The sequence below is a fragment of the Melanotaenia boesemani genome, chromosome 22 (genome assembly GCF_017639745.1).
Source record: "Melanotaenia boesemani isolate fMelBoe1 chromosome 22, fMelBoe1.pri, whole genome shotgun sequence".
Taxonomy (NCBI): Eukaryota; Metazoa; Chordata; class Actinopteri; order Atheriniformes; family Melanotaeniidae; genus Melanotaenia; species Melanotaenia boesemani.
Window position 1 is genome coordinate 19,649,875 of NC_055703.1, and position 13,162 is coordinate 19,663,036.

Below are 13,162 nucleotides of genomic sequence, written 5' to 3' on the forward strand. Positions count from 1 at the left end.
GGGCAAACCTATAAATGAAATTTATTTTAAATAAATATGAATGTTTACCTTGGGCAGCCTGAATTAAAAGTAAATGCTAATGAGAAAAACTGGGTCAGTACTGAGGTTCCTCCTCTCTCTTGCCTACAAGTCAACACTCAGGGTGGTAGTTGCCCATAAACACGCCTGTATGAGTATCAGAAATATGGCGGAGAGCGAGCTGAACGTTGACAGTCTTATTTCTCGATTACTAGAAGGTAGGTTAGCAATGAGATATTACGTATCCTTTATGTGTTGTGTTAGTTTCCAGTTTTTTTGCTTGTAACTAGCAACTTTGCGTTATGTCAGAAATAAATTTGGCATCGCGCCCTCAAATTTACGTGCTGTTCATTGGCAAGCTGAAAGCTAACCGTTGCATTCAAGACACCATTACAACCGCAATACCATACCATTACAATCTAAACGTTAGAATACATCAGTAACTAGCCACTCTCTGTCCACTAATGGTTTAGTTATTAGCGGAAAGAGATTCTGGCTCTGTTTATTTATTGGTAAAGTGGTGGGGAATTAGCTGCAATCCACAGCAATAAGCTAACTACTATATTTGAACTTAACGTTTTAACAGCAAAATCATCCCAGTAGCAGAAGCAGGTTAATGATATCGCTGTTATTAAAACGCGGTATGGTGGAACCGTGGAATGTTGTGGTTGCTTGGTAACACAAACTGCTCTGGTTGCCAGGGCAGGTAGCCACAGTAACGACACTGCTACCTCCCCGGACACACCCCTCACTAGATCCTGCGCATCTTTAACCAATGATACAGTACACACACAAATCCGAGGGAGGATTTGGTCTTCACTTATTCTGTGAATAACTTTCGGGGAGATTCATTACACCTCATTATTTGTATTTTGACTTTTCCTCCTATAGTTGTTTATGTTCATGTTTCACTGCTATTTGCATGTTCCATCCATGAGTATTGCTAATATTTTACTGTTTTATTTCTTCATAATTATTTTTTTTCTTTTTTTTTCTGTAAAGCATTTTGTGTGGCACTTTAAATGCTGGTATATAAGTGTATAAGTGCTATATAAGTAAAACTTGATGTGCTGAGTTCAGTACCTTAGGTATTTAATGGGCTAAAAATTCATTTAATGATGCCAGCATAGGAACAAATGTATAATACCTTTTATTTTGCTCTAAAATCACAAAGTGTGCCAATTAATTGCAAAATACATGATTTAAGATAAAATATAAGGCTAGCAAAAACCCATTTTCATTCAGTACAGTCATACTCTGAAAGTGTAACATACTTGCATTGTTTACAAGTTCAAGAAGGCAAATATTTACACACTTTACACATGAGTGAAGGTAAAGATAAAGAACGATAAAATGCAACAACCACTGAAGACAACAGATTCAAATATTTAAAAGTCAAAAGTCAGTCATATGATTTCTGGACAGATGAGAGGGATTTTTGATGGAGTAGATAAATGATCAATGATTAAGTAGCTATTGATCACTCAGTATGGTAGCAGCAAGACAAAAGAGGGGTATTGGTAGGGGCTGATGTAAGTACACAAAGGGCATTAATATCAGGGTATGGGAACAAAAAACTGGATTGAAATTATTCAGCAATGGCAAAATACCATATATACTCAAAAATATGTTTATTTACGTGCCTTTTCTATTTAGTTGAGTTTCATAGCACACTCTTTCTGGGTGCAATTGGAAATTTTGTATCTGCACAGCAAATATGAAGTTGTTTAAAACAGTGCAGTTACTAAAGCTATAAACCAGAAAAATGAAAGGTATTTGAGTGATTGCTTCACAATGAAAGTGCTCTAATGCACAAGAAAAGAGTTCCACACTTCCATATAATCCTGGGGTAGGTCGAAGTTTCTGTTCTGTTGTGTGTGTATGAACTGAATGGTATGTTTTTAGACTACACACCCTGTGCTCACGTTCACAATATAGCTACATCATATCAAAGTATTTTGTCTGTAGAGAATTAGACCACCACACATTTTTAGTGATGTTTAAGGGGGACCTTTTTAGTGTAAATCATTTTGTTTTGTTAGAAAAATTCTTCTTAGTATGACTTTTCCTATAATTTGTGACTAACTATTTTTATTCATGGCCATTGCCCACACATGACTTAGCTTGTTTTCTCTTGATACATGACTCTGCCCTCCAGCTGAGCCAACAAGCTGTTCTTTACTGTACTCGCCAGTTAATAGCAAACCATGGTGACTACAGTAAATGGAGGTCTAACCAAGAGCAAAATAAATGTTGATACAAATAAAACGTTTTTGGTATTTTGTAGTGGATGTTTCATGGCAAAATCAGGAATAAAGTTAAAACTCTGCTACTTGGAAGATGCACAAAAATAATAATAAAAAAGATTCCCTTTAATTTATCATTTTTGGGAATGGTGATAAGTATAAAACTTCAAATCGTGAGGCTTGCTTTATGTTGCAGTGCGAGGATGTCGTCCAGGGAAGATTGTGCAGATGACAGAGGCTGAGGTTCGGGGGCTCTGCATCAAATCCAGGGAGATTTTTCTCAGTCAGCCGATTCTGTTAGAACTGGAGGCCCCTCTCAAAATCTGTGGTGAGTAAAAAAAAAAAAGCGATATTCTTTAATTTCTTTTATTTACCATACTGAATATCCAATCTCTTATGTCTGATTATAACTTTGCTGACCTTTTAAAATAGACAAACACACAATTCAAACAGATTGAGGAACATTATTTAATTTGTCTTCATCTATTTTTTTTAGATTTTGCATTCCTTGTCATTAGATTTTGACATCAATCTGTAATATCACTGTAGTGTAAACTAAACGTTTGTTTACAGGTGATATCCATGGCCAGTACACAGATTTGCTGAGGCTATTTGAGTACGGAGGTTTCCCTCCAGAGGCCAACTATCTGTTCTTGGGTGATTATGTGGACAGAGGGAAGCAGTCGCTGGAGACCATTTGTCTGCTACTTGCATACAAGATCAAATATCCAGAAAATTTCTTCCTGCTCAGGGGGAACCACGAGTGTGCCTCTATTAATCGCATCTATGGCTTCTATGATGAGTGTAAGTTGATTAAATATCTCTGCTGTGCATTTGTGGCATCTAAAGTTATCCCAGCTGAACCTTTCAATCCTGTTGGTTACAGCTAATGAACATAAGGACTTTCTGTTTTTGTGATTAAATACTATTATTAATTTATAAATGTTTCAAAACTTGGATTGTGTGTTTATCTTTGAACTGTAAAAACAGAAAGAAGACTCTTGATGATTCTGTGTATTATGTATAATTGTTTTTACTTCACAAGAGGAGAAAATAGAACATTTGAGAATGCTGTAGATTATACTGAAGTTTACAAATGGCATTAACTACAATTTCTTAATCTAAAATCCACAAATTTTCTCCTAAATATAACATTTACAAACATGCTTTACTATTTTATTTAACTTTTTTTTGTGTATTTTCTATGTTTTCTCAGGCAAACGTAGGTTTAACATAAAGCTCTGGAAGACATTCACAGACTGTTTTAATTGTCTGCCCATTGCTGCAATAATCGACGAGAAGATCTTCTGCTGCCACGGAGGTTTGTGATGCATCCCTTTAGAGCAGCCAGTAATTTGCCCCTAGACAATTTCCCCATGTAACTAAAGTCACCTCATTTTCATGAATTTTGTAACATTTAAAGCTTCATATTGTGATCTCACTAGGGCTTTTTCCCCCATTTTTGTTGAAATGTGTTAAATCTTCTCCCTTTCAGGACTTTCACCTGATCTGCAGTCCATGGAACAAATCCGACGCATCATGAGACCCACTGACGTCCCAGACACAGGTCTGTTTTACCCTGAGAGAGAAATTTTGGACATCTTAATATTCATTAACTCTGTGTTATTTGTATTTATAGTGACTGCAAAATGGTTTGATGCTGTATGTAAATTAGAAAAGAAGGAAAAAGATTGCATCACCTCAGAGTCTGTAGAGTCATAAATTTATTACATGGAAAAACTCCAGTGCCACGTTGTACCACAAATTCCATTTTAAGAGGCCAAAGATGTGACCAGCGATACCCTTGAATATGTACTTACAGTTAGACGTTGCTGGCAAACAAAAAGCATCACCTCATCCAAAATCATAACTTACTCCTGAATAAACCCAATTTACGAGAATATCCTTTCAGTGTAGATGATTAAAAATCACTGCAGTCACTTTCCTGTCTTGTAAATCTTACAGCAATTTATATTTACATGAGGTCATGCTGCAACATATTTTCTCTTAATTACCAGAAAAAAAAAAATTACAATCAATGAAAAAATAAGTTATGCCTTTTTTGCTCTATGTGCACAAAAATATAACTGTAACTCAACAAAATAATAAAGTTCTGCGCATGGTCTAGTATAAAAGCAAAAAAGTGCTTCTCCATTGGTGCTGTGGTCTGTAGCAGCTACACTTGATTTATTTTTATCATCACCTAAAATGGATTCCATTGACTGAGTGCTTAACCTCTGTTGCTGTTTGCATTTCTGCCCAAATGCCTCTCTGTTCCAGGTTTGCTGTGTGACTTGTTGTGGTCAGACCCAGACAAAGACGTGCAGGGCTGGGGGGAGAATGACCGAGGAGTCTCATTCACCTTTGGTGCTGACGTGGTCAGCAAGTTCCTCAACCGTCATGACCTGGATCTCATCTGTCGGGCGCATCAGGTAGCTGTTGGGATGCTTTATTTATGGCTACCCTTAGAATGAGTCAGCAGAGTGAAACTTCAGTCTCTTAATGCAAATGATTTAATCCAGTTTTATTTGACATGAACAGTAAATATAGAAATAGAATTGAAAGGGAAATGGATTAAGTTTGGTTTTAAATACAGGAGTTTTCTGAGTTATAAATTTATCTGGTTCATTGTGATAGCAAAGTCATATTTTAAGCTAATGTAAATTAAACTGTGTTCTCCAAAGATTTATGAATAATTATGTTAATATTGTTACCTTTTTTTTAAATAATCAAGTTCTTGGTTTATTGGGTGAATAAAACTGAAAAATCCGCTCCACAGGTTGTAGAAGACGGCTACGAGTTCTTTGCAAAGAGGCAGCTGGTGACTCTGTTTTCAGCTCCTAACTACTGCGGGGAGTTCGACAACGCAGGCGGCATGATGAGTGTGGACGAGTCGCTTATGTGCTCCTTTCAGGTAGAGAACTCTGATTTATTGTGACACAAAAATTTATTATATGTAAGGCAGTTGTGTTCATTGATACAATAATCTTTTCTACCAGATATTGAAGCCGTCAGAGAAAAAAGCTAAGTACCAGTATGGAGGGGTGAATTCAGGACGCCCTGTCACCCCACCTCGAACCACTCAGGCACCTAAAAAGAGGTGAGCAGGTGGCCCCGATTTTCCTGCTCCTCCTGTCGCTGGTTGGTCTGTGGACCACACCCCTGCAGGCAGACTCCAAACACTCCACCTCCTCTCTGTCATATCGTTCTTGTGTAAATACAAACTACTGGAGTGCTCTTGCTTGTTCTGTGGGTAAATTATATAAACACTCATATTTTTTTCCCCCATTTCTTGGATGCCATATATTTATTTACTCAACCCTAACTTCTGCTTCTCAGCCCATTCTGGAATATTTACACCAACCCATTTGTGGAATGGGCAAAAGGTTTTTTTCAGCTTCAGATTAACACTTTCCATTGTGATTTTGTGAATGCATGCACACTTGTGTGATATATGACTTCATTGTCAGAGCCAGTTGGAATCCACACATTCTCCAAGCCTGCAGGGCCAAATATGTCCTGACTCAGCTCAGTTCTCTCTTACATATCGGCAGAAGTATTACACTGCATGAAGGAATAAAAACATTTCAGGAAATTTCAGGCATTTACGTGTATTCCTGTCAAGAGTCAGATATGATTGATGCCATTCTCACCCCTCAAATATGAGTCAACTACCAGTCCAAATTTAGCTCAGCAAATAGGTAGCTGGGCTTTGTACAACAGTATCTTAAGTATTTTATTTTTAATATGTAACATTTTGCTTGATTGATCCAAAAGTGCAAAAATTACTAATTTGATTATTACTTGATAAGGACCCCAAAGCCTTGGAACCAACAGAGCTGCTGGTTCCAGACCAATAAACTCACGTATCGATAAAACAAACACAACATTGTAAGTCAATTAGTTTAATATAAACAGAGCAACTTTTTCATGTTTTTTTTATTAGCTGCTGGCTTCGGCTACATAAAAAACAAACAAACAAACAAAAAAAAGTCTCCTCATCCAACTCTAGGCAAGAACGCAGCTTTGAATTTTTTTCCAAATGTCAAGCTGTCTATTATTATTCTGACACAACAGCATCACTTCCCCCACGACTTAAGAATGTTTTTCTCTCCAGAGATCAATAATCCAGAAATTTTAATGGCATAAGTGCAATAAATATTGCTTTAAAGTCTGCTATGTATAAGTACAAATATTTGTTAAGGTGATCAAAGCTTCTCTGAGATAAAAAAAAGGCCAAAGTCAACCTGTGCTCTACTTTAGTTACATATTTGTGTACTCATTTACTTCCAGGTTCCAGCTTTTTTAAAACTCATTTTTTATGCCTCATATCATTGAGAGCATTTGTGGTTTTAAAGAGTTTAATTTTCATTATTTATAAAGTAAGGGAAAACCAAAATGCAAATGGTTCCTCTCTTGTTCTGGTGTGAATTTGGTGTACATGGGATGCAAACAAACTTGTGATTATCTTGACTATATTTGTGTCCCTTGGTAAAAATGGTAGATGTGTAGAAATGTAGTGACGATTGTACCAACATAAAGAGGATATACAAGTGAAAGGTGATAAACGAGACATTTTTTAATGTAACACAGTCACGTAAAGTACAGGATTGACGCAGATTTCATTTTAATGATTTTTTCTAGTGTTCACAGCTTACACACTGAACAATGTTGTACATCCAGTCACTGCATGACAGTCGAGGGTCAAAGGCATTTTGGTTGTTGGCATTACAGTTCTCAGTAGTTATTGAATAAATGGCAGTAAATCATTTCTAAACTTCCAATGAACATTAAAGCAAGGTTACTTTATTTCAATCCAACCATTTGCCTTGTAATTTTGCAAGTCTTCGAGTTGGAAACAGTATGTAAAAACTGATCGGATGTCAGAAATTTGTATGAATTTGTGCCAAATGGATTAAATAAATGGAAATGCTGTTGAGTCTTCTCTCAGTTTGTGTCCTTCTTAATTTAAGGGCTGAGTGCATTAACAGTGAGACTTGGTCTCAGCGACTGAAATAAATGATGTCTTCAAAATTATTCAATAAAATCAGTGAGATGAGTAAAAGGAGAAAAATATCTAAGTGACTCGTGACATTTTGACACAATGTGGCTGAATATGACTTCATGTATAAATGCAGAAACGTTCCTGCAACACCCAGGAACATGTTACTAGAGACATCAGTCAGACCTGAGGGCCTGCAGCACTGACTGCGGCACTCTGCTGACGTAGTACTCATGGTTGTGTAGTGTGGCCAGAACCCCGGCAGAGTTCATGTGCTTTACATCAGCATCGTAGCTGTATGGATTTCCATACATGTCTGTCAGTTTGCCTGCATGAGAAAAAGAACGAAAATTTTTTAAAACAAAGTCAAAGGCCAGAAAACTTCATGTTTTGTAAATATTAAGTTTAATCTTTGGTTTGCTTCACTTAAATACAAATATATGTTTATGCATGAGAAGAAATTATTTGGCTATTACCGCCAACAGTGTGCAGGATAGCTTCAGGAGCACAAGTATCCCACTTCTTGCACCCAGGACTAGCAAAAACATACGCAGAAGCCTTTCCCTCAACAAGCTGGATTATCTGCAGGGAATAGTCAGTTAACAAGGGTTCATCTAATTTAAATGCAGGCCTGTAGCATCATTCCTACGAGGATTTGAAGCTGCTATTGCTGAAAAAGGTGCTTTAATAAAGTATTAAGGGAAAATACTTCTTTTTCAATGTATTTAGAAAAACTTTACCATCTTGTTGTAAAAAGTGTGTATATACTGAAGAGATTTTTTTTTTTGTTAAATCCAATTATGCAGGAGGCTGAAACATAATTAATATAAAAAAATATAAATATTCTCGCAACTTTAGCCAAAATAAAACTGTTTACAAAATATTCACTTTACTAGTTTATAAGACATACTATTCCAACCACATTCACACAGATTGTTGTATAAAAATGCAGATTGTAGTCCACTTGTGATAAGTCGTCTACATATATAAATAAATAAAGCTGCTACTCTATACTGCAGATTTGTGACACATGGCCTTGCTCTCAGTAAATTCAATAAACTCTGCTTCATATGACGGCACACAATTAAAATCCAACCTTATATTCTAAAAAGCTCTAAATCCATCTCACCTTGTTTCCAGCACCACCCACTCTTATAACGTCGTGAGGCTCCATGGCGCTCACACAGTCTGTTACCACCTTGTTACTATGTGAACGGGTGGTGGTGACAATCCGTCGATCACCTGGAACTTCCTGCAGCTGGAATCCAAAGGCGCCTAATCCCAGCATTCCCCATATGGTTCTTCCTAAAGCTGCTCCTGCTCCATGCTAAAAAAAAAGAACATGTCACAATTAATCAGAGTAACATTTTTTAATAACTCAGCTGCAGATAATTCTGTTTTTGTACCTGGTAGTTGTAGAACGGCTGGTTGATGACACCTGCAATTGCTCTGCCTCCATAGGCAATGCCAATAAGCACAGTTACATTGTCCAGGAGCCCTGAAGTCAAGAACAGCAGGATATCAGCTAAAAGTCACAAAACTTTTTCCAGTTCCTCCCCTTTCACAAGTAAATATTTCTGATGTGGCCAGAATAATGAATATTCTGCACTGCCAGGGTTAATTTTAGGCTTCCCATACAGAGAGCTGTGCTGTGAGTCTGAGAAGTGTCCGACCCTTTGTGTGGTAACTGGGCTACAGCTTGGAGCTGGAGACACCTCGACGCTGGGGGTCAGCAAAGAGAGAAAAATAGAAAGACACGTATAGCACAGAAGCAAAAAGAAGCAGAACTGAGAACCAGAACGCAAGCCAACAATAAGCATTTTGCAGCCAAAAGGCAGGAACTTTAACACTAAGATCTGGATGCAGCAACAAACGCGATGTGCTCGTTTTTGAGCTCACCTCACTCCCAAATGTGTTGTGCTTATTAAGAGACTCAGCCGCTATATAGATTTTTGAGGAAGGATATTTGAAAAACCTACCTTCAGTATATTCCTTTGTGCCATCAAGAGGATCGACCCACACAACTAGCTGAGACAAGACACACACATTCACTAAGTATGTGCACGTTGGGAGGAACTTTTAACTAGAGTAAAAGCTTTTAATTCGGATACTAAACCTAACATTTCTAAATGTACTGGTGGTTACCTCTTCTTCTTTAAGTGTTTTAAATTCTTCTGGACAGCCCTTCTGAAGGATTTCCTCTGCTTGGCCCTTCTCAATAAGATCTTCTGGTACCTCTTGAGCTGGGAGCTCCTGCATGAATAAAAACACAGGTAATCAAAAGTAATGTTCAGGAATGAGTCATTAAAATGATTTGTTTTTTAAGCCCCTGCCAGTCAAAATATTGTTATACATTCACTCACTTCTTCTCCAATGATGGTAAGTTTGGGAAAATGTCTTGATAGTGATGCACAAATGCTCTGCTGTGCGAGTCTGTCTGCCAGTGTCTGCAGATCATTAGCTCCTGTCTTTGCAAACAGAATACATGAAAAAGAAAACAAAAAAAAAACGTAATCAGCAAATTTTCCCTTTGCATGTGTATGTTCAGTTCTGGTATTAGACCAAGACAAAGTTATTAATTAATCATACCTTTTCCACAATGCCAAGTTCTCCACTATGAAGCACCTTCCTAACGATGGCCCCAGCCTTTTCGGCCACTGTGTAGGCCGATGCCACCACCCGCATAACCATAGCAGGATTTCCTGACATTGCTCAGTGGTTGGTCCCTAGTAGATGAGACTGTAAACCAGTTGAACCATGTTTAGTATAACTGTTTCAGATTTGAAGGCTATATGAGGAGACAAAGACAAAAAATCTTTTTTTTGGTTTTGGTTTTTTCATTGTCTCATTTGCTGGGATTGGCAAAGATACACTGTTCCTGAGTGAAAAAAACAACTTAGATTCATTAGAAGACGTCTTAACCAGTGTCAGTCACTGCACCTACTGCGTTTTCTATTGCTAGTGCATAATTAGGTTAGAACTGATGACATGTGACTAGGGAGGGGTATAACTGGAAGAAAAGGGAGGCTTCACCCTAAAGCAGAGATGATCTTTCAAAAGGATCAAAGTTTATGGTGTCAGTAATCACAGCAGAGAAGGATGAAGTGGGGCCACCCTCTTCTCAAAGCTACCAAGTTTTGCTTTAACAAGATAGCAGGGATAACTAAAAAGTACAAGTGCAGATGTTTTGCCTTTATTTACTCGAAAGTTGACAGGACAGAAAGGTCTGTGGGAAATGCATTATTATAATGCATTGAAATACAATAAAATACTTCTAAGCATGCATTTATTTACACAATAATCAGGTCAATACATCATCACACACTGAAAGACATTAAAATGTTCTCCGATTCGATTACCTAAAAAGTTGCACACAATTCTGTTTAACATTAAATACTGAAGAAATCACTCATGGCCTCCTTTACTATCCTACTTTCCTTGATCATAAAAATCATGAAACATTCAATACTCTAGACAACTTAATTGAGCAAAACAAATGGAAAATCCTGTGACAAAAAGTATGAATAGCTAACCTCTGCAGTTGAAGCTAATTAGCTTGTATGCTGTTGTTACTACTTGGCATGATAACACTAAATCACTATTATATATATACATAGGTATTGATTATATATATAATTTGGGGTGAAATGACTATCTACTGATACTAACAGAGTTGTGCACAACAAACAGTTTATGTCAGACCTTTGAGCTTAAACTCAGAAGATACTCACCTACAGTATAGCCAACAACTAGCTTGTCCCGCTGTTCAATTTGGTTTCCCTAAAAAAGACTGTTTAAAAAGTAACAGGAGGTCTTCTGCAATGGCTAAAACATCGAAGCCATCTTTCAAATCGTAAGACGTGCCACTCTTTCAGCTAAAAAGCGTAAATATACTTGGTTAAAGGCTTTTGAGCCAATGCGGAAGTACACTGCACTGAACCATCTTGGTTTGTAAGACTTTAAAGCACGTTATCTCACGGGTCCAAGTGCCCTCCAGTTTCCTTTTTACTGGAAAAGATGACGAGGTAGATCATGGGATTAATTCATAACCCTGATCTTCAGTTAAACTTTGACTGAAAGATCAAATTTTACTGTACTGTAGAGAAGATTTTTTATTAAACTTGTATATGAAATAAACACCACACATAATTTTAGGTGAGAATTCAGTAAAATAATTGCACAAAAGATTATTTTTTATTGTATTATAGAAAGAGACTTGCCATGCAACGATGGCTTTTTAAATATCCATATGAAAAGTTTATGAATACCTTTGCAAAAGTTGACACTTTGTAAATATTTTCTGGACTTGGTCTTTTTAGTATACATTTTTAGTATCAACCCCCCCCTTCAACAAATCCCTATAATCTGTACAAAAACCTGTTTGTCCAAAATGACAGCCAGATCTGTCAACCCTATAATAAACATGCCAATTCCTAATGTTGTAATGATTTGACAACTATGTCTGACATATACATCTTCCATCACCTTCAGTTGCATCTAATATTTGCCACACTACTGAAATCCTATAAAAAGCAAATGAAATGTAGGCATAAACAGAAACATGCGAATAGGCTAATTCCAATTTATTCAGGTATACTTTGAAAAAAAAATAAATTGAAGTAAATTTCTGGACAAAATAAATATTTTTGACAATAAAGATTTCTGATTATTTATTATGGATGTGCAAATCACAAGAAATTCATCTGTTAGCCAGAGGTCTGTAACCCATCTCCCCCTCCAGTTGCTCAGCCGTTAAGGAGCCCAACAGAGGCTGACAGTCCGGGTTGAAGACAGAATAAGCACTTAGTTCTCCAGGCTGCCGGGGTGCTGGGCTGCGGAGTCCTTCGTAGAGCCAGTAGAAAAGGGAAATGACAAAGAATGCCAGTCCAAAATCCAGTTCAACAAAAAGACCCAACAGAATCAGCCACAGCAGCACTTTGAGTAAAGTAAGGTTTGAGGGGACAAGTTGTCGAGAGGTCAGCCATCTTCCTAGAGCGCTGTCCAGCAGCCAGTCTTTACAATCCTACAGAAAAGACACAACAGAAAGTCAGTTTCCATCTTCCTTGGTCAAAAAATAAATCTATTGTCAATATGTTTCAGAGTGACAGAATTCACAGTTTATAGATAATTTACAACCTAGAGGGCATTTCAAAGAGAACACAGCTTATCTAAATAATACATGTTAACACAAATGAATATATCTGTCATTCAAAAGTGAAGTTGTTACTTATTATTAATAAACTAAGTCTATTTTAAATGTCTCAGTATGGTTAAACATCAGCATACTTTAAAATGGTTCAATTAATTTATTAAAAATAAGCAGTGGAAAAGCCTATAATAATGTTATTAAATACAATTAATAATTGCATAAAATGTACTTGTGCATTATCATATAATGCACAGGTACATTTTATGCAATTCAATTGTCACTGAGAAAATTCTTTATTTAATTTTACCCTGCTTTGAGAGTCGTGAGTAGCAGCTGGGTTGTTTTCCATCTTCGGTAGTTGTTGACCAACATTTGCTGGTGTTGTATCAGACTGATCCGCTTTGTCTGCTTCTGTTTTTTCTCTGGGCTCGCGCCCAGCTGTTTCATTCTCTTTAATTTTTTCGGCCTGTCGTCTGGCTCTGAACTCCGAGAGCTTCTGCTCCATGACTGAAACTCGTCTTAAAGCTGAACGTAGAAAAGCAGCTGCGAGCGCAACTCATTCAAAACATCTATCTGCTTCACACCACCCTTAACAAAGTTTAATGAAAAATTCCAAACCGACTGTCTTTTACGTTTTCTTCCACGTTATAAACAATTTTAAGCGAGTTCACGCTCAAGGAATGAGTTTGTTTACGTATTACGTCAGCGTCTGTCACAAAACCGGAAGTCGTGTCGCACAAATCGCCA

The 13,162-nt window shown here is 37.2% G+C and overlaps 3 protein-coding genes across 6 annotated transcripts; 1 reads left to right on the top strand and 2 right to left on the bottom strand.

Moving 5' to 3' along the window:
* Window positions 1-137: 137 nt before the first annotated feature.
* On the top strand, window positions 138-7,203 carry LOC121633394 (serine/threonine-protein phosphatase PP1-beta catalytic subunit-like). The gene is made up of 8 exons (XM_041975373.1): window positions 138-236; window positions 2,461-2,592; window positions 2,838-3,068; window positions 3,481-3,585; window positions 3,760-3,831; window positions 4,545-4,696; window positions 5,044-5,178; window positions 5,264-7,203. The coding sequence occupies exons 1-8, from the start codon at window positions 170-172 to the stop codon at window positions 5,366-5,368; spliced, it is 999 nt and encodes a 332-aa protein (XP_041831307.1). The 5' UTR covers window positions 138-169; the 3' UTR covers window positions 5,369-7,203.
* On the bottom strand, window positions 6,829-11,229 carry bpnt1 (bisphosphate nucleotidase 1). 4 transcript variants are annotated; one of them, XM_041975370.1, is made up of 10 exons: window positions 11,005-11,229; window positions 9,856-10,007; window positions 9,630-9,734; window positions 9,412-9,519; window positions 9,246-9,294; window positions 8,905-8,988; window positions 8,673-8,764; window positions 8,396-8,593; window positions 7,743-7,848; window positions 6,829-7,594 (listed from the first exon to the last, which is right to left on the bottom strand). In XM_041975370.1, the coding sequence occupies exons 2-10, from the start codon at window positions 9,973-9,975 to the stop codon at window positions 7,443-7,445; spliced, it is 1,014 nt and encodes a 337-aa protein (XP_041831304.1). In that variant the 5' UTR covers window positions 9,976-10,007; window positions 11,005-11,229; the 3' UTR covers window positions 6,829-7,442. The 4 variants fall into 4 exon arrangements, with proteins under 4 accessions (XP_041831304.1, XP_041831302.1, XP_041831303.1 ...); XM_041975368.1 differs by having other exon boundaries at window positions 9,856-10,005; window positions 10,998-11,229; XM_041975369.1 differs by lacking the exon at window positions 11,005-11,229 and adding an exon at window positions 10,398-10,491 and having other exon boundaries at window positions 9,856-9,992.
* A 195-nt stretch (window positions 11,230-11,424) lies between these two features.
* saysd1 (SAYSVFN motif domain containing 1) lies at window positions 11,425-13,119 on the bottom strand. The gene is made up of 2 exons (XM_041975375.1): window positions 12,723-13,119; window positions 11,425-12,289 (listed from the first exon to the last, which is right to left on the bottom strand). The coding sequence occupies exons 1-2, from the start codon at window positions 12,918-12,920 to the stop codon at window positions 11,966-11,968; spliced, it is 522 nt and encodes a 173-aa protein (XP_041831309.1). The 5' UTR covers window positions 12,921-13,119; the 3' UTR covers window positions 11,425-11,965.
* Window positions 13,120-13,162: the final 43 nt, after the last annotated feature.